General features: G+C 37.0%; 1 protein-coding gene across 1 annotated transcript in view; it reads right to left on the bottom strand.

Annotated features, from left to right (window-relative positions):
• The window catches only part of NAA16 (N(alpha)-acetyltransferase 16, NatA auxiliary subunit), a 55,336-nt gene that overhangs the window by 6,834 nt on the left and 27,749 nt on the right, over positions 1-20,753 (bottom strand). Inside the window, exons 9-13 of the mRNA XM_009574133.1 lie at positions 3,856-3,928; positions 3,453-3,622; positions 2,936-3,088; positions 853-981; positions 73-286 (exon numbers count right to left, since the gene is read on the bottom strand). Of these exons, the coding sequence (XP_009572428.1) occupies positions 73-286; positions 853-981; positions 2,936-3,088; positions 3,453-3,622; positions 3,856-3,928 (739 nt within the window). The remainder of the gene's footprint in view (positions 1-72; positions 287-852; positions 982-2,935; positions 3,089-3,452; positions 3,623-3,855; positions 3,929-20,753) is intronic.

Below are 20,753 nucleotides of genomic sequence, written 5' to 3' on the forward strand. Positions count from 1 at the left end.
TACAGCACATAACTTACTTAGCTTAATAAGCTTTTACATGTGTCATATGCGCCTCCATTATGGTCTAAATACCTGAATTCACTTCTTGTTCTTTGCTTTCATTGGTAAGAGGATTATCATGGAGCTTCAAGTAGATTTCAACTGCTGATCGAGCAGCCTTGAAGTAGAAGGCATGTTTCCTGAGCACATCTTCTAATCTCAAAAGGTCTACATAGGCACGAAGAGTCATCTTTCTCATGCAGTATGTGTGGAAGTCAAATTGATCATCCGTTATCTCAAAAAAATGCTTCAAGAAAAGAAGAAAAAATACACAATTCTTATGCACTCCCCTTGCTTAGTCTGTTTTTTTAATTAGATGGAGGTGAATAAGTTACAACTGATATTATTCACAGGCAATATTTAACAGGCATAGAAATATCCTTATAATACTGACTGAGAACCTGTCAGTAGGGAAAAAAACCTAACCCAAAAAATCACATTTTGTTAACAAAAACTATAATGAGATTGTTCAAAGACTTAGGCACTCTTTAAAAGCCAACTGAAATGCGATTGTTCCGATGGAAAAAAAAATTGGCAAAAGACAGCACAAAGTTAACGTACAAATAGTTGTATAGTTAGGAGGCATGGTATTATATGATGAATCTTTTTCACTTCAAATCATCTTTTTTCACAGAATAGCTAGGGATGACATCTTATCTATTACAATAGATCATCAAGTGTTAACTGTTTTTAAAATTCATTATACTAGAAATTTTATATGCAAAGAAAATCATGCCGATTACATCAGCAAATATCTTCATTAGTGTGTGAGAAATACTGGGAAAGAAATTGATTGTGTTTGCACCTACTTACCCTTTCTACTTCGTGGCATTTTTTCAAGGCATCACCATATTTCCCTAGTCTTTGATAAGCTGCAGCACATTCAGTCTGGAACCACATACACTGCATCTCGTTTAGGTTTTCCATAGCAGAAGTTCCTTCCTGAAATAAGTGTCATTATCACTTTTTGCTATTATAATTCACGAGCTGCTGCTTTGAACTGTGGCTAGTTTCAAGCCATTAGTAGGAAACAATCAATCCTTCAACTACTTGGAATACAATGAAAAATGGATATAACCACCCAGTGACTGAGAATAATACTTGTGATACCCTATGCTTCCCAAGATGGAAAGGATAGATTTAAATTACTAAAAAAAAAAAATTAGCTGAACAAGATTAGTGTCTCAACAGATTTCTAAGATTAACTCATGCTTGTATACACAGTCTTACTTTTACAATTTGGGGGCAGAAAACGATGCTATTTTTAAAAAACTTAAAAGTTCAGCAAATAATTTTCATTGTTTTTTCCCCGTCAGGTAAGTGGCCTCTACTAGTCTAAAAATCCACCAATATATTTACTGCTTTATCATGTAGTATGAATAATCGGGAGTTTCTTAGAACTTGTTATAAATGAAGTTAGATTTATACTTCATACTTTTACAAGAAAAAAGTCCTAGGATTTATAACTTCATAGTTTCAATGCTCTAGATTAAGAATAAACAAACTGGAAGGACATTCCACATATCACGAATGCTATCCACTAAATTTTCAGAACAGTCTTTATACTAGAAAGAAAACCCAGTTCAACTCAACATCTAATTATTCAGGATCAGATTTATCCTATCCACAGGTATCTATGCTAGAGTTCTGCATTTCTTGCACTAACACTTCCGACAAACATACACGATGAGTTTTACTAATCAGATTTTCTATCGTTCCTAGAAATATCTAGAAAGCTTGGATTCACTTTCAAGTGTTTTCACACCTAAAATTAAGAATAAGGAGCTTAATTCACTTATGTGCTCCAGGAAATCCCACCAAGTATCTGTCTTCATATTTAGTTACATAAATAATATGGAAATCTGGTCTTTATGAATCTAAATTTTGTTCAATGTCAAAAATACAGAATTTAAAGTGCTTACTGCATCTTTTAAGGATAGGATTTGCTGTAACAGAAGTTTTGTCTGTAGTACTAGCTTAAAGGAATGAAATGTTCAAGTCCAAATTAATTTATGTTAATACTAAATCATAATGAATATTGTGCACATTCCTGTGCAGTTAGCTCAGATGGCAATACTGGGAAACAGCAGGTTTTGCAAACAAGGGATCCATCAGATCCATTTCCAGAGAGGTACTTAGAAGTATGGCAATAAAAAAAATACTTCTGGACAACTACCTTCTAACAACCATTTTCTCCAGTATTTACTGGGTCTATACAGCTGGAGTACTGCATCCAGCTCTGGGGCCCCAGCACAAGAGGGACATAGGCCTGTTAGAGCAGGTCCAGAGCAGGGCCACAAAAAATCAGAGGGTTGGAACACCTCTCCTGTGAAGAAAGGCTGGGAGAGTTGGGGTTGTTCGTTGGGGTTGTTCAACCTGGAGAAGAGAAGGCTCCAAGGAGACCTTATTGCAGCCTTTCAATAGATACAGGGGCTTGTAAGAAAGATGGAGAGACACTTTTCACCAGGGTCTGTAGTGACAGGACAAGGGGTAAAAATTTTAAACTGAAAGAGGGTAGGTTTAGATTGGACATAAGGAAGAAATTTTTTACAATGAGGGTGGTGAGACACTGGAACAGGCTGCCGAGAGAAGTTGTGCATGTCCCATCATTGGAAGTGTTCAGAATCAGGTTGGACAGGTCTTTGAATAACCTGATTTAATGAAAGATGTGCCTGCCCATGGCAAGGGGTTTGGACCAGATGATCTTTAAAAGGTCCCTTCCAGTCCAAACCATTCTATGATTCCATACAGTTATTTACCACTAAGTGTAAGACCATTATCTTAAAAATGGACACTAATAAAAGACGATTTTTTTATTTTAGTCAAAAGTTACATGAGTGAAAAAGAAACTGCCGGAGACAAACAAAACCTCTCTTCATTAAAGCAATATACTTACCCTTGTGAATTTAGAGCACATCTCCTCTGCATCCTTTACCATATTTGCTCGCAGCATGTATTTAGCACACTTAGAATTGATAAATCTGTCTGCAGTATCCAAAGACTGTGCTTCATCCATCCATTTGGCAGCTTCCTTGAGGTTACCTACATGCTGTTAGGGAGAAATTAAATAGTTAACTTTCAGTATAAGCCTGCTGTCGAACAACTCCTGAAATCTATAGTTACTGGTATTTCTCCCTCAGAAATAACAAAATGCAGTATTATTGTTTGCTCCCCCCGCCCCCAGATTTTTTCAGAATGACAATTTGCTTTAAGTGACTTGCTTTGCAAAACCTGAACAAAAGGGTTTTCATTTTCTTCCTGACAGAACAGTGCCCAAAAAGAAACCCATATGCCCATAACCATTGCTAACTGAAATATTATCCAAACATTCACACCAGTTTGATGGGTTGGTTGGTTTTTGGGTTTTTTTGTTTTTAAACTAGGTATTCCACATGTACAAATTCACTTTTTACCTTGTATATTTTTGCTTTTAAATAGAATAGTTCTATTAATGTTGGAGTGCTTGCAATTGCAGAATTAATGTAATCCAAGGCCAAAGAACACTGGCCAAGTTTGTCAAAGTGCTGTGCCAGGAAATATCGAACCCAAAGCAGTGTCGTTGGGGGCTCCTTCTCTCCGTTTTCTGCAACAAAATGGAAGAAGTTACAGTAACCAGTAAGGTTGAAGACTGCATTTGAAAAACAAACAAAAAACAAAGCTTGGCAAATTCAGCAAATACCTCCTGTAATGCATTCATTTACTAGAAGGTATTGCAACTATTTTCTTGCAAAAAGTATCAGCACTTCAACAGTTGATAACTGCCATACACAGTATTAGTAATTACAGTGCAATTAATATAAGACCATAGAAACTTACCGCATGTACTAAAAAGGTCACAAGTTTTCAAAGAGGCTTCATAACCAGTAACAAGTTCTTGGATTGTAGAAACCTGCATATAGAAAAAAAGTCAATTTAAGTTATGCATTACTATCATGTTTACATAAATTAACACACTGAAAAAAAATGCTTGGGCAAAATTAGAGAAACTATACTAAAATAATTACTTAATTTGGAAAAAGCTGGATGTATCCTCATAGTTTACTTCACCTTTCACAAGCTACCTTTGATCATCATTTTAACTGGTGACATGGCAGGGAAACAGGTGTAATCTTTGGCAGCTTATAGCACAAAGTAATCAAGTATATTTGATTATTATCCTTTTTAAGTTGCATTTTGGAATTTTTATTTATTTATGCTATTAGTTTTTAAGTGTCCAAACTGAACTAACTGAAGAAAGGTGCTTTGGAAAAGACGCTGCATGAACTTCCCATACCAATGAAGATACAGAAGAGACTTCTATGATTTTCTGGCAGGCTGATATGTACTCTTAAAGTTGTTTTTTTTTTTTAAATTGTTAAAAAGGTATTGTTGCCTAGAATATGGGTTGCATCTTTTTACATAAAAACCTATATATTGATTGATTTAAAGCTAATGATTTCTGAAATCAGACCTTGTCAACAATATTGTTTTTCATTCCAAGGTTGAAGACTCAAAATTCACCCATACAGTTTTGAACTCACACTACATGAGTTTGACACTTACAATACATACAAATGTTAGTATCTGTGCATTTCATGACAATGACCTATTGCAATACCAGGTCCATGGCTTACAAGTGCCATGTAGTATTTCTAAGCTTTTATGAAACGCTCAACCTGTTTTGTAGCTACATTTTAAACATGCCTGCCATATCTAGCAAGTAGCCAGCCTTTTAAGGAAACAAGAGCAATACTAAAGAAAAAAAGAAGTATGATCTATGTGTCTATATACCCAAAACACAGAAGGGGCTTAAAAAATAAGATCTGACTGTAAGCATAGCAGGATAACGGCTACATTCACCAACTGGGTGAAACCTATAGATGGTAGAAACCTAAAACTTCAATTGTTTAAAGTAAGATGATCCCACATTAAAAAAAGTTGGTTGCAAGAGTAAAATAAAAAATATCGTGGAGAGACAGCAAAATTTTAAAAAGCAGGATTTGACAAAGCACGCATCCACTTCAAGATACACTTTGGGAGAGGAGGGGAAGGGAATAAACCTTGCTCTAGAAGATCAAAGTATACAATCTGAAGGATACTACTTTATTTAACCTAATTCAGCACAATAGGCAAAAAACGCCAAACATTTTGTTTGAAAGAAAGCAGAGAAGGTGACACGCTCAAGTCATATGCAGCCAGTGTAAATGTCTCAAAAGGGTAATAAAATGTATAAACACACACACATTTTGGAAAGCTCTGGGCAAATCTCATAAGAAATTGTTTCTGATAGCAAAATCTCATCAAATATAATAAAATGTTACTAGACTTCACATAACTACAAAGTGATAAAGGAATGTAAAAAAGTCACAAGTAAACAGACAAAGACAAATAAATGCATTAAGCTGTTCTCTGTTCTCAGACCTCAGAAAATATTTGAAGATTCTTTTCTCTAAAATGAGTTTAAATGCAGAAGTAGCACCTGCTTCAGGTAGCAGGCTTGCAGTGTATATGTGCAACAGAATTAAGTGTTATTTCCTTGCTGCTTTTCACTGCAACTTCAAAGTATTCCCAAAGTTATTCTCATCTGGCTGTTAGTAAACTCAAATTCCTTTGAGACCAGCCAGCTTTGCTAGACTGCAAGTGAACTGTGTGTATAGGGAGAAAGACCCCTTCATTTTTTTAATAAACGCACCCCCCCACCACCATACTCCACTACTGCACACTTGGAATATGGCTTCACAGCTGGACAAAGACCATGCTACCACCAAAAAGAATGGTGCCACCATCTCCGAGCCACACATGCCTGGTCCTTGCTTTGGGTCAGTGCTAGTGGCTGTATCCAGGATTACAAGTGATTTACTCCCTGCTTCACCTCAGCATACAGATGCCCAATTACTAGTTCCATCATCAGGGGGAGCTGGCAGTGGACAGACCTGGAGCAGTGAGGCAGTAAGAAAGCCGATCAATCAGCTTATAGCAACAGTGAAATCAAATACTCTGATCTTGAGATGAATCAAACTGTACTATGTTTTCAAAGATGCTAACTTCTTCCAAATTCAGAACTCTGCAGTGATTCTTCTACAAGTCCAAGAAACTACACTGGAATTGTCATTCTGAAAACTACTTTGAACAATACATTTGGAAACAAGTATTCAGTGAAAGCAATAGCTATAAAAATAATGCAAATCAGGTAGTTAGGTTATTGCAGCCATTCTTGATGAAAATGACAGTATCTCTGTTTCTCGTGACTACTCAGAATCTTTTTCCTCCCTTTTAATACTTATGCTTCAGTCTCTTGCTAGTAATTTAGGAAAAAAATTCCAGTTTCATGTGCTGCTTCAGGGAACAAATGATCTGGAAATATGAACCTTAATTTCTGTGTCCATATTAACTGCAAGTTTAGTAGTAAAATCTGTCTCTTGAATTTACTACTATCTACTATCTGTATTCTAGAGTCACCACTGCCATCTTAAAGGCAATAATATTTTATTATTTCTAAATGCTACAGCATTCTTCATAAAGATAATTTTACAGTTTCTAAAAATAAAGCTGAGGTATCTGGAAATACCATGATACTGACCATGAGTTAATTTCAAACAGTATTATTCTAGGAAAGAAGTTTCAGTTATTCCCTTGCCATGGATCTGAAAAAGCTTAAGATATTACAAAAGCATAACTGCAGTAATCAACAAATCTCAGGTTTTGATATGACAAGAATGGAGCCAGTTCCAGAACTGGGGCCACCAGTTTCAGAAGCCTCTTAAATAATCAAAATTCAAACCTCAAACCTTTTCATAAGTCACTACCTACAACTTTATTTCATTATGAAAGAACAGCGAGCTAAGAAGCATGAATCCAAGAAGGAGGAAATGGGCTTTAGCCTTCCCCATCAGCACAACCAAGTGAAGTGCTTGTTTTCCCTCCTATACCTTATGTAAAGATTAAAATTGCAATGCTCACAAACCAGTGCAGATTCTTGTCAAGTGTAATTATCTTGAAATTTAAGAAAGCATCTTCCACACTCTGTACTACTTGAAGCAAAGACTCCACAAAGCCCAGAATGGTCTTTTTTCCACTCCTGTGCAGTTTATTTGACAAATACAAACTGAGACTGAAATAAGTATCATGCATACACATCTTATTTTCTTTTAAACTGTAGGCAACAGGAACACAATTCACTTGAACCCCAATTCTGAATTACTTTTTCCTGTGAGCATCAGTTTTACTTAGCTGATTACACTGAGAAGTATTTTGTGTCCTCTTTTGTAAGAGACAGCCTAAGGGAAAGTTATTGTTTTCCAGGTAAATGGCTGATGGCTAGAATTCTTTTATCAACACTTGTAGCTATTACTGTGGCACCTATGGGCCAGTCATTAAATGGAAACTTGTGCTGCATGCTATGCCATATACCAAGTGACTCCTGCCACAGAATTTTTTCTTTAGACAAAGAGCAAAAGAGGACTATCAAAGAAAAACAATAATATGGGGATCCAAAATGGGATGTTAGAGCTACAGTAGCCTAAATCCTCGTTTGATTTTTTTTCCCCTATATTCCATGTAGGAGGTAAGTTGAATGGAATGACAAAGGAATAAAAGTAAAGGGAAAAGCAATACAGAAAGGTTTTTAAGACAGATACTAACAAAGGGGAGGTGAAATACGTAATGGAAGATGAAATCAACAGCCTGCTAGCACAAAAAGCAGGGATGCAATTTTTTTTAAGTAAGAGGCTCAAACTCTCCAGTTCATTACTATGGGAGTTTAATCACTAAATTGATTGTATATCCTATTATTACAGCAGTTGGGCAAAATATTTTATCATAGACTTCTGTTTCAATGACAGCCTTCAAAACACTAATACTGCATTTCCTTCTTCAATGAAACAACTGCAAGAAAAGGAACTGTATTATCAATACCAATCATATAGAAATATCGTAATGTAATATAAAGTGGTCAGACTTAAGCTGTGTCAATAGCCTTTTTTTTTTTTTGAAGGGTTCAGCTTGTTAATTTATCAGTCAAAATCACTACATTTAAGTACTTTTTTCAGTTGCTGCCATTATAAATCAGTAAGAAGTTTCCAGCACTTCCAGTACACAAACAGATTAAAAGTTACTGTAGGCAGTTTCAGAAGCAATCCGTATGTTTAACATTTGGCACAGGTTTGAGTCCCTGCCTTTTGAATTCCTGAGAACACATTTAGTATTATCTGCACTGTTCTCAAAGGCAAACAACCAAAAGGGAAAGTCTGAATACTGCTACTGAGATACACAGTTTCAAGGTGCATCTATAAAGCTAACCAAACAAGAAAATGTGCTACTGACCTGTAGATGTAGATGCAATGGTGTCTTAAGTCAAGAAAATTCAGTTACGCACTAGTGCAGAAGAATTTTCAGGCAAATCCCAGACATACTTTAGGAAGATGTGCTCTAGCATGTGCTTTCATAAAAAGATTTAACTGCTACAAAATTCATACATATTTACACTACTCAGACACAAGCAAGGAGTACATTATCTTGCCTTGAACACCATCAGCAATGAAAAGGATACAAAACAGTGGGAAGAGTAAAAAGACAGCAGACAGGAACTAGATCACACATTACTTGGCACAAATATGTGCAGGGTGAGATTTAAATCACTAAAATGGCCCATCGTCATCATGCATCAAATGGATCACTTCTGGGAATTACCACACAGTAAGAGACTGACACTTTAGAAAACCACTTTGACTGTTTCCTTACGGAATGCCTAATAATCACACACACCAGAAGCTAAGTATTTACATGTTGTTTCTTTGTGTGTTTTTTGGAGGGTTTTGGGTTTCTTTTGGGGGGGGGACAGGGGGTTGGTTTGTTTGTTTTTTGTTTGTTTGGGGGGGGGGGGGTGGGGGGGGATTTTTTTGGTTTTTTTTGAGAACTGAAACTTTTTAAAGAGTAGCTATTCACAGTTCTGTACTGCATCCAGAATACTTTTAATTATTCATTACTTTAACGAGAGTAACTTTTTCTTCTCCTCAAGCAGCTGCACAGTCCACTGCAACCCATTCCAAAACAATAACTGGTGTCTTTAAGAGGAGGACGCTGCTGAAAATAGTCCAGCCTCGCCTCAGTGTCAAATCTACAAGCTTCTGAAATTTCAGTGTCTCAAATTGTACCTTGTTCTTCAAACAGAATTCAATGGATGCCACAAGTCTGAGACCCCCATGACAGAGTTGGAGACTGGCTAATCCCTTTCATAACCTTCTGCAAAGGCCTAGAGGAGAAAAACTAGCCAGTAGTTCTTGAGCTTCCAGTAAGTGACCCAGCAGGTATTTACTTCTCAGTAACTACAGCAGATAGGTATAAAAAAAAAAAAAAAAAAAAAAAGAAGTTTCACAAGAATCTCACCTACTCAGATTCATCTGTCTCAGAAAGCTCTTGAATTAAAACTGTAAGAGAAGGATGACGTAGAAGGATCATCCTGTATTCAAAAGCCATCTAGTATCAGTACTTAGACTGGAAAAAACAAACAGCTGAAAGTGTGGGTGCTTCTTATTCCCCATCTATACAAACACAGGCTCACACAAACACACACCTTTGAGACACCCAATCCTAAAGCAGCACATAAAACCTTCGGTTGCAGGAGAAAGATTTGTAACATCCAGGAATCAGAACTGCCTTGGTATTACTGAGCAGGTATCTTCCAAATAGTTAGCAGCCTGAAAGTTCAAACACTAACTGTATTTTGGCACAAGTATCAGATATATGCTATACAGGCATTCCCTTCATTTCAGAGGCAGTTGTTACATGGAGCATTACCTTTCCGAACTTCAGTTTGCAGACAATTTTAAAGACAACTATAGCCCTTCCTGAGGGGAGGGATGGGTTCCTGTCAAATTTTTCTCCCTCCTTCAAAATAAGGGAGTAACTTCACAGAAACATCTTCTCTTATATTGATAACGCACTTCTACTGTTCTAGCAAAAAGATGTCTACTGCAGAAGAGTCTGTAACAGAGAGGGAAAACAGCAGGTAGAAGGGGATACCCTTCACGAGCTTGCGTGCCTTCCACAGTATGAAGGTCTTCTGTGCTGGAAATTAAATAGGAAATGAAGTTTCCTTAGACAGATGTTCTCAATTCTGGAATTTGACAATTTGGCTCAGATGTCAGACAGCTGCATTTTCTTATGATTCAAAGTGTCAACATGGGTGGTCTTCACCACTGGGAAGCTTGATTTCTCAGCTAGTTCTGAAGATCTAGAGTGGGAGAAGGACTGCAAAAACCAACCTGCAAAGGCAGTATTTCTGCATGTTGCATTTTCACTTAAGGTGAAAGGATGCATACAGGAAAAGAGAAGAGCATGTGTTCTTGCCCTTCAAAGAATTGAACAACCTTTCTTCTTAAACAGAGAATTCTCCACAGTAGTTTATTTCCTGAAGAAAACTTGTTTCTTGCAGGTAATGTGCATGGTGCTGACAAGTGGCCCTGTAGGTCACAGAAACTGATCCCAAAGCACCACATGATTTGCCTTCAACAAATCAAACATTTCTGAATCAGAGAGTACAAACAGGAGTTTGAAAACCAACTCCTAAAGATGCAAAAATTCCACTCCAATAGTAGAAAATTATGTCTGAAAGCTGAATAAATCAATCCTTTTGTTCTCATCTCGAAGTACGATTGAATTTTGACAGTATTTCCCATCACCAGTATTGTAAGTAGTGGTACTTGAACAAAGCTTTCTGGTTCCCTGAGTAAGAATAGTATTCTTTATTCAGGAGAATGGGGTGTAGTTGAGTTTGTGACACCACCTTTCCCGCACAGCAGAAGAGGCATCCACTAGACTTAGTAAGAGTCCTTGTTTGTGAGAAAAATTGAAAAATAGTTGTACTTTTCAAAATATCTAGATACCATTGGCAATGGCAAATTGTTTTGCTACAGAGCACCCAAAGGAAATTGCTGTTATGCAACTTCAAAACAGTCCTCATCATCTAGAAAAGATGGGATACCTAAATATTGAATGACAAACCAAGCCTTTCAACAGCAGCCCTGGCAAAGTGTTTTCCTTGATCCAGAAGAAAATCATGTTGACGTTAACAGATAAAGTCTTTGTGGCCAAATTATTAGCAGTATCTTTCACAAGACAGAAAGAAGTATCCAGTACATACCCTGAAGCAATACTCTAAATGCCTCATGGGAAATGGAGAAGCAACAATAAAAACAGTCCGTAAGAGTACTACGTCAATACTTGAAGACTTCGCTACGATGAGATGTCATCTAAGAGAGAGATAAGAAGGTGCTCACAATGTGCAGAAGCGGTATCAATGGACCCTGAAAAATATTCAGGAACTTAGTACTAAATAAGACAGAAAAAACAGAAAGTAGTTGCTGACTCAGAGTTCTGGAGAAGGCCTTTGATGACAACATTTTGAACAGGGCTTGCGCCTGGTTTGTGGCACATAATAACAGTACTAAACCACCCTTTTAAGCTGTCTCAATTACCTGTCCATTTCTGAGACCTGGTAATCATTCACACAAGCACACAAAACCAGCCAACACAACAGAGCTGAAAGCTGGGGAGCTGAACCCACAAAATAATGAAGAGGAATACTATAAAGAGTTGGTTCCTCGCTTTTCTTTTCATGCTGTGCTCTCCACACCATTCTAAACAGAACCTTCACCAGAAACCGCTTAGCACTAAAAAAAACCTCCAATACAATGATGGCACAAACAGGAACATTTTCTAAAGCAATATTTCTTGAATAATTCTGTTTCAAAACTCCCTTTGCTCACAGAGGCATCTTCACAGCCTCCCTGAAAAGGGTTACTTCATTATTTGTGATGGATGAGACAGACATACAGCTTGGCAAGGAACTCCCTTCTCTAGGTCCCTAGCGACACTATACAGGAGGATCCTGGGTTCAGAACCAGTTAAGCTCTGCCCACATGGTAAAACTGCAACCTGAAGTCCCCATCTCTACAAATGCAGATGCTTAGATGTGAACTTTCAGGCCTGGAAAATATTTATAAATGGTAGCAGAGGCACACTTCTGATTATCTATTGTATTTAGCATGGCTCCATCACATGATAAACAGTATTTCAATCCACAGCACTGACTGTACCTTTCTGGATGGAAATACTGATGGGAAGGAAGTTTCAAATAAAGCAGCTGCCAATAGATTCAAAAAGAAAAAAGCTCACCAATTCAATTAACCACATCGGGGGAAAAAAGGGCAGGGAGAAAGGGCAGCTACACATTAGAAGAAAAGGTTTTACTACAGCCTAATGAAGACAAGAAGCACCTTCATCTATAGCCAGGAGGTAACTGGCATGAATCGAGATGTGCTTTTTATCAAGGCAACGAAGAACAGAGCATGCCAAACACATGACCCAGCTGGCATACTTGCACTGCACAAAAGGTCTGAGTTCAGGCTCTTCCAGTGTATCCACACAGGAAGGTGTATATGGGCAGCCTCCTAAAGAAGTTCCATTTCCTATGGCTTACTATAAATTTAACTAGAAGAGTATCTAAGATCACAACATTTATAAGCTTACACAGTTCACAGAAGAACAACAAAAAAAAACCTCTTCAGCAAGGCTCACACTGCTTGATTTTGTTTTTTTAAAGCAATGTTCCTCCATTATTTAAAAAAAAAATCCCATGTAGCTACTTTGAAACATAAGACCTTGACACTCAGATTTATCAGTGTAAAATGGAAAAGGTATAGGGTATGCAAATGACTGAATGTTTCCATTTTTACTCAAGGCAGCTGCACACTAACGTACTTGCAACAACTTCCTTAGTCTCACTTGAAAAGTTTCTGCTCTACAACTTGTTATATAGCTGGTACAGATTTACCCCACCCAGTGAGGTATGAACCACAAAACAAACCCATAGAGACTATTCAAGTAAGTTACTCCAATTGTGAAAGGCTCATAGGGAGAATTTCCATTGCTTACATTTTAGTATATGGCTAACATATGAATGCAATAGAAATCACAATCAATTAAAAATTATTTTACCACCTCATGCCATGAAAGTAGAAACAGGAAAACATGACAAGCAGCCTTCTACTTAACACAAGTCTCCTTAAATTTCTTACATATCTTTGACATATACAGATGCCAAGTTCGTTGCCATAGGAAGCTTTACTATTTTGTATAGCATCCAATGAAAGTGTTGCTTTGAAACTAACAGCAGTTCTGATGTAGGTGCATCTCTATTTTTAAATTTATTCAACTGAGCCACTCCTGCTTCCCTAAGAAAAGCACTGTTAAATGTGTGCATGTGCTCATGCATACACAGGGCAAGACGAAAATCTGTCACTTGCAGTAAAACACACATCTAAAGGGAAGTTCCACAGTCCTTTTAAATTGACCTAAATGAGAGTCAACTGCCAAAAAAAAAAAATCAGTGGGTTTTCATTTCATTCAGATCTGTTCCTTGCCCTAGTTTGCTAAGCAGCTGCACAGAATCTTGCACCCCCTTTCAGTCGTAACCTAGGTATTCTACAGTCAACCACAAGTACCTGTCAAAACACTTTTCCATTCAGGTTGCAACCAGCCATCTTGACCCAGCTAGTAGAATATTTTTATTATTTACTTTTCTATAAAGCTAATCCTATGGTATCGTGGTTAGTCACTAACTTCAGCTTTCCTCAGTGTGTGGTGGCTAAGCAGACATAATTCTCAGGAATTTCACTAAAGAGCTACCAGCTTATAAGGACTGGCTAGACACAAAGCATTAACTCTGCAGTACTGTATTTAAAACAAAACAGAATAAAAAGCAAAAAACTAACCCACTCCACAACCATGGAAAGTTAAACGTTTTCTTTGTTCCCTGACCATCTAAGAAATCAGTTACATGTTTTGTAAGCAGTAGAGAAAATAGTCTTCTATTAGGTGTGTTTCTTTAGAGCTGATCTACACTCTAAGGAAGTTCACACATCTTGGTTTATTGTATATTTTCACAGAAAGAAACAAGAGCTTTATTAGCTTTTAGATTTTTCTTTACACTTAGTTCCTTGCAAATAAACAACTGAACACCTCCATTAATGGCTTGTAATCACTTTCAAACGTGAAATACAACCAATGCAGTATCAGATACACTCAAAATTTAAAATTTGCTAAAAATCAAGCATAGCTAGAGTCCTTTTTTGCCCTTGATGGTACGGAGGTGTGTGCTTTATGATACACATAATTGCTAGTAAACTGCATGTCTTCCTAAACAATACAGCTGCATTGCAATAAGTTTGTGTGTAATCTGTACACATTTGACTATATACACCATCAAATTCTACACTGATATAGCATCTCAAGATAATACTAACTTGCTGTGTGAGTGAAGATTACTGTTGCTGTCCATTGATGCTCGCAATGGTAACAGCTACTCCTGAAATAAAACAAGTGATACTTTTTTTCTAGTGTCAACACCACCAATGAACACACAGGCTATTTAAAGTTCTAAACTCCAGAAGAAAAAGCTTCCTCCATTTATCTGAAGAGTTTAGTTTGTAATTGTCATCCAAAAAGTAACTTGTAACATGGCATTTTGTACATCTGCTCTGCTGAAACACCATTATTTCTTTTTTAGGGCATGTATGTACAAGCATAATGAATTGGAAAGTTTACAGTACAAGCAGCATTTGATAAACATTGCAATTGTTTTGTAATTTTGACTGAACCATGCAACATTTCTAATCACATGTGACTGTATTAACCAGTTTTTGTCTCAAACATCTGCACTGGAAACATTTTGTCCCATATGTAACAGGCTTTGCACTTCCAAGTTATTCTGAGAGGAGCGAACTCTGAGCTAGGGGAAAGCTGCTCAGTACACCAGCTTTGCAGAGAGCAGACTACTCAAGCAGAATGGCAAATGAGTCACAAGAAGAACATTCTTCATTAAAGAATTTACTGCTGCTTTGGAAAGGTCTAGCACATGTATGTTTACACATTGAAAGTACAGTTGCACAAACTCCTCTGGAGCTGTGCAACAGTATTAGAAGTACAAGATCAGTCTCATGTTAAACAAAACAAACTTTACATAGGATGACTATAAATACAAGAGCCAGCCATGAATTCAATTGCTTCAAATGTAAGAAGTTGAATATTAAAACAACTCCTTAAAAGTTATTTTAAAAGCAATACTCTTGCATGTCTTTATAAACAAACTGTAAGGGCATCTATTTGAGACTGAAAAATGTAGGATTCAGCCAGACTTGGAAACGAGGTCTTAGCTTTGAGATTGCGAGGAACTGTCAGAATTTCTCAAATCTTTTCCATAAAATGTAGCATCTTTGCATTCAGAAAATGATAAAAGTATGACTAGAGTAATTAAATAATTTTTCAAATTCAACTACACATCTAGTTATGTTATCAATATAATATAAAGTTTAATTTCCCTCAAACATGGAAGGAAACTTCAATGAAAATGTATATTGGCTATAGGTGCAGCAAATACACTGCCTATAGTAAAGCTACAGAACATTTCAAACCATAAACATTACTGTTCAGCTGTATCATAAATATTAACTAATTTGACTATGATGTTCATATCAGATTTCTACATAGGCTATCTTTTTTTTGGAAGTGAAAGCTAACACAGATTAGCAGTTTACAGAACTGTCAATGAGAAGTTACACAATTTAGAAAACTTCTATGCAGGAACCTAGCATTCAGTAGGACAGCAACACCACAATCGGAACAGACTTACTGTCCCAGGAAAACTCTACCACAGTGCTCAAGCTGTAAAATACACAACACAAAATTAAAATAAAAACTTAGGGACTGCACAAATGACTATTAAAGGCTTGATTTTGAAGTTTCTCTTCCAATTTTACACTGCCAAACACTGATCTTTCACTGCATTTTCAAAAAAGCTATAGAAATTTAACATGCCAGTCTACTACTGAAGTCTGCATATAATTTAGAGAAGCCTACTCATTCATCTGCTATTTCCAATTACACAGAAACCTCTAGAAAAAGCACGTTGCTTAAATGTATTAGACATTTTTCATTTAGGAATTAGCCCAAAAGGATAAACAGACTATAAATGGGATATTATTCTTCCCCAGACATACTATTAGACATGACGGAGCCTTATAAAACAGACTCTTACAGTCATAAATAGGAAAGTTGTGCTAGGAGAGCATTTCATGCAGAGGACTGAGGATCTGAAGTTTAACCATTTTTTTTTTCAATTCATTCCACCCCACCTCAAATTAATCTACACTTAATAATGAACTGCAAATATTTAATAAGTTAAAACAACTGACATTTTCTTGGTATGGGTGTAGTACAGAAAAAACCAATACTAAAATGCAGAGATGACTGGCTAGCTCAGACTTCTTGTTCTAACAGCAGTCACGTCCGAATTACACTAAAGACAACAGATTGTAAGGTATAAATCAAGGAGCCGCTCTAAAGCAACAGAAATACAGATACCAAGCAATATGATATAAAGTATTTTGTTATACATTTTTTCCTGATGAGCACTTGCCTCATTTAACACACACCAGAGAGTGAATGAAATAGGAAAGAAATGGGATAATATTCTATGAAAGTACTGACACCCACAAAACAGATTTTTGCTTTCATTTTCATATTGCCTTAAAACATCCAGAACCAGATTTTCTAACATGCTGAGCATTCCACATCAGAAGTATTCACCGACCTCAGCTGAAGATAAACATCCCTGAAACCAAAACTCCTGGGCTATATGATCAATCCTGCAGAGTTTGGCCTTGACATCTTACTGCCTGTTTTCAATGTGTGAAATATGGGTAATACTTCCCCTCTTTATTGTACTGTGTCAAGACTAATAACTTGTGAGATGCAACATAAGTCACAGCACATGCGAAAACTGCCAAACAAAAAATTTGCATTATACCACAGTATGTTAACACATTCAGAAAAATAATATTCTTCATTTTAAAGCACTTGACTTTCCAGTTTTACTGTTAATCCTAAGGATCCAGTCATAAAACTGTTGACACAATGGAGTAAGTTAACAACAGCAGTACAAGTTTGTACTGAAAGTTTTAAGACACTCATAAGAATATAAATTCAGAGCAAACCAATGCTCTAAGATGTCACTGTGGTCATCACACAACTAATTTCATGAGCAACTGGTTTTTTGAAAGCTTTTTGACAAGTCTGGGGACTGCACAGAAGAAAGCAAATAACTTTATATGAGCAACTACGAGCAGAGATGTTGAGAGCATTTCTTGTGTGTCTTCAGATGGGTATTTGGAGCAGTTATTCCCAATGTAGACCACTCAGACTAAAAAAGCTCTCTTGATAAAGTAGTTTGTAAGTCAGCTGCTACACCTGTCAGCTCTTGGCTTACATGTTACCTCAGGGACCCAAATTATCAGCCATCAACATGTTTTACACTACCCATTCTCATTATAGAGTGGAAGCGTCCTATCCTGGCAGTACCTACAATGCAAGTTTCTCATCCTTCTCCTTCCTCCACTTAAGGAGGAGTAAGGAAATTTTAAATTAAGATATATAGCAGAAATGCTATCTTTTGCTATGAATCTACCAGTTGTTAACCAGATCCTGAGCAAGTCCACTTACCAGATTTTCCCTTCTGGAATTTTAACTCAGAGACACTATTTTCTGAAACTTGAACTGACAGAGTCAGTATGAACAAAAGGCTGTCCTTGGTTGATCTTACAGAGTTATTCTTAAAATGTAGAGAAATTCCTAGTGGAACTAATGTTTTTCACTTCCTTACGTAATCCACCAATAGTCCAAAGAGGGCATCTAACTACAAAAACAGTTGCAACTTGCTTTAAATTCCTTTAGCTTTTCACATCAAGGAGGGAAAATTACTTCTTTCCTGCAAGGGTTAAAGAAAGACCTTCACTGAAGACAGCCTACCTTCCTGTGTAGACAGTCTTACACCTTTTTTTGAGACTGTTGTTTCTGATGTTTCTTCCAGCCAGACATTTCCTCCAGTATTTCCTCACAGTCTCCATGTTTTTAGTTACTCAGAAAAAGGGCACATGTGCACTAATGTCGAGCTTCAATGGAATCAACCAACGCACCTGCAACACAATCGACGCAAACCTTGATGTTGACTAATTTAAGATCTTCACTCTTTGGATTTTTATCTCATGGATATAGAGAGCAGCACGTATGGGGAACCAAAGAGTATTTCTGAATATTGCTCAAGTACAAAGGGAACTTTTTGGGGGGATGTGGGGGTAGCATTTCAAGATCCCTCTCTTGTGAGGAACAGTAACAAATAAGGCTGTTCACAGTTTTTTCTAATACATCTGGACCGCAGCTTACAGAATGTGACAATCACTACATCCCATGCTTATACTTCAGGTTATTAGCTTCCAGCAGAAACATTCTGCCAAGAGCTACAGCTACATTCACCCTGAACAGTAACTTTGCATGAACAACAATACTCATAATAATGCAGTGGTACTCCTAAACACAAGTTTTTGCCTCTTGAATATGCAAAAAGACTACAGCTTCTTCCCAACAGAATATGTATCATGCCAACTGTCCCAATTTTATTCAAATACAAAGATATCAATATAAATGTAGTTTAAACAGCCACGTATACTTGCTATTTCGAAACTACAAGAAGCCTGATTAAAAAAATTTAGTAAGTGCTACATAGCGGGCTTTTTAAATTAAAAGTTTTGCATTATAGAAAACTCAAGGAGAATGGCTACTTTGCTGACACCCATTTTTATTTGAGTAACAAACTTCAGAAACTAAAGCACTAATCAAAGAATAAAAGCTATAAAACCACTTGTAGCATAAAAGAGGAAAAGCCCAGTAGCTACATAGTAAGGCTCCTATGCAAGAGAAAACTATACAAGAGGAAAGGGTTAAGTCACCAGTATCGAAGTATTTAACGTACACACAGACTGTATTGTGTTGAGACATTTTCCTTGTAAACGCTCCATGTTTCTTAGCATGTAAATAAAACATATATACAGTCACATTTCAAAAATTTCATTCACATAGCAGTACTTTAAGTGGTTATTCCAAAAGGCTCCACAAATCATGAAGATGAAACTTTTCACACTATTTTAGAAGTATCAACTGCAAGTAAAAAATTCCACTATATTCACATTTTTTAAAGCCATGTTTTGTTTAGATAGCATTTCAAAGTTCTAGAGGAAAGCAGGATATCTTGTTAGTAAAAAAACCCAAAACACAAACCCACAAGTTTCCTTACGTACGATGAAGCTGCCTTTTTATTATAGCCTCCCCTGCTATCCTCCCACGTATCTCACTCGCTTAGAATTAACTGATTTTAGCTAGTCACCTACAATTCTTACTACTTAGTCCATGGTTAAAAGTGACAAAGATGACAAATTCACTTTAAAATGCAAGTTACCTCCACAGCATGCTTATGAATTGATGATGCGGAAGTTTAGTATTTTACGGCAAGATCAAGAAAATCAAATGAGTCAGTCTCCAAAGGCAGAGAAGTACATGAGAAGTACATGTTTTAAATAATGTTCTTAAGTAAAAGAAACTACTTTTTCCAGAAATAACTACAATTCTTCAAAACACACTATCAAGACTGGCTCCACTACAAACAAGCACCTCTATCATAGCATGTGAATTTTTTCTAAATCATGCAGGTGGATTTTTCAAATAAGGACAGCTAGTGGTTTTTATTTTCACATGTTCAATCCAACCATCTTTCAGAGATGGCCACTGCAGACACGGTTTGTTGAGCAGGTGCACTTTTAGCTAAATAGCACAACGTATTAAGAAAACCAAAAATAAGTACAAATTTAAAGCTGTACAGATTCAGAAACTGGTACTCAAACACCTCCACTGTTCCTTCAGCAAAAGTGGCAACTGAAGGACAAGGGTGGAATGGACAATTGGGAATGTGAACACAGGGCCTTTATATAATCCATTCTGAATCGCATGACACACGCACACTCATAAATCAGTTCCCTGAGTAGCATCACCTGCTGGAGTCCTACAAATTCTGTGCCTGTTTTTCTCACCTTCAACACACAGAGTATACAAAGATCAGGCGCTCTTCTGGCACAGAATTTATATAAATTAAAACTCCAAGATGAAGACGACAGATCATGGGACTTGTGTTATCACCTCTCATAGAGCAGGCTATTTTAGGGTAAAAAGCCATTTTCTCTTAAATGTATGCCATTGCAGTTGTCACTGTAGAGTATGGGAAGGCAATAGGTACTTGGGATAGTGAGTATAAGTAACAGTCATTAAAAATTGAAGTATTGATCTCCAAAATACAGCACCTCATTTAAAGCCTAGCATATAACATTTGTCAAGCATAAAAGACAACAGCTCCACTGAGCACCTCCCAACAGTTGTGCGTTAACACAGGAAGTCAAGAGTAGGAGCACAGCATGTTCTGACCCCACTGCAGTGCCACACCAGTAGTCCCTGCTGTATTAATGTTACAAACATCAGCAGGTTTGCTGGAACAAACCGTCTCCATCAGCAGACAACTACTCAAGGTGAACGTGAGCTATCTGACCTGAGAAATAATCTGGACACAATTCTGACTTTACTAGAATTTTATCTCTATCTCTTCCTCCACTTTTCCCTCACCAAGTAGATGAGGGCAAATGCAACTTCAGTGAACATCTACATCAACAGCTTGGCCAAGTGAATGCTGATTTCTAAGAAGTTGAAAGTGTTCTTTACAGGACTCTTTCTCTTTGCTTCAGACTACAAGCAGATGATCATTGACAAAACACTGTGGAACACCACAGAAATAAAGAGGAATG

This window comes from Fulmarus glacialis, unplaced genomic scaffold, assembly GCF_000690835.1.
Source record: "Fulmarus glacialis isolate BGI_N327 unplaced genomic scaffold, ASM69083v1 scaffold1943, whole genome shotgun sequence".
Taxonomy (NCBI): Eukaryota; Metazoa; Chordata; class Aves; order Procellariiformes; family Procellariidae; genus Fulmarus; species Fulmarus glacialis.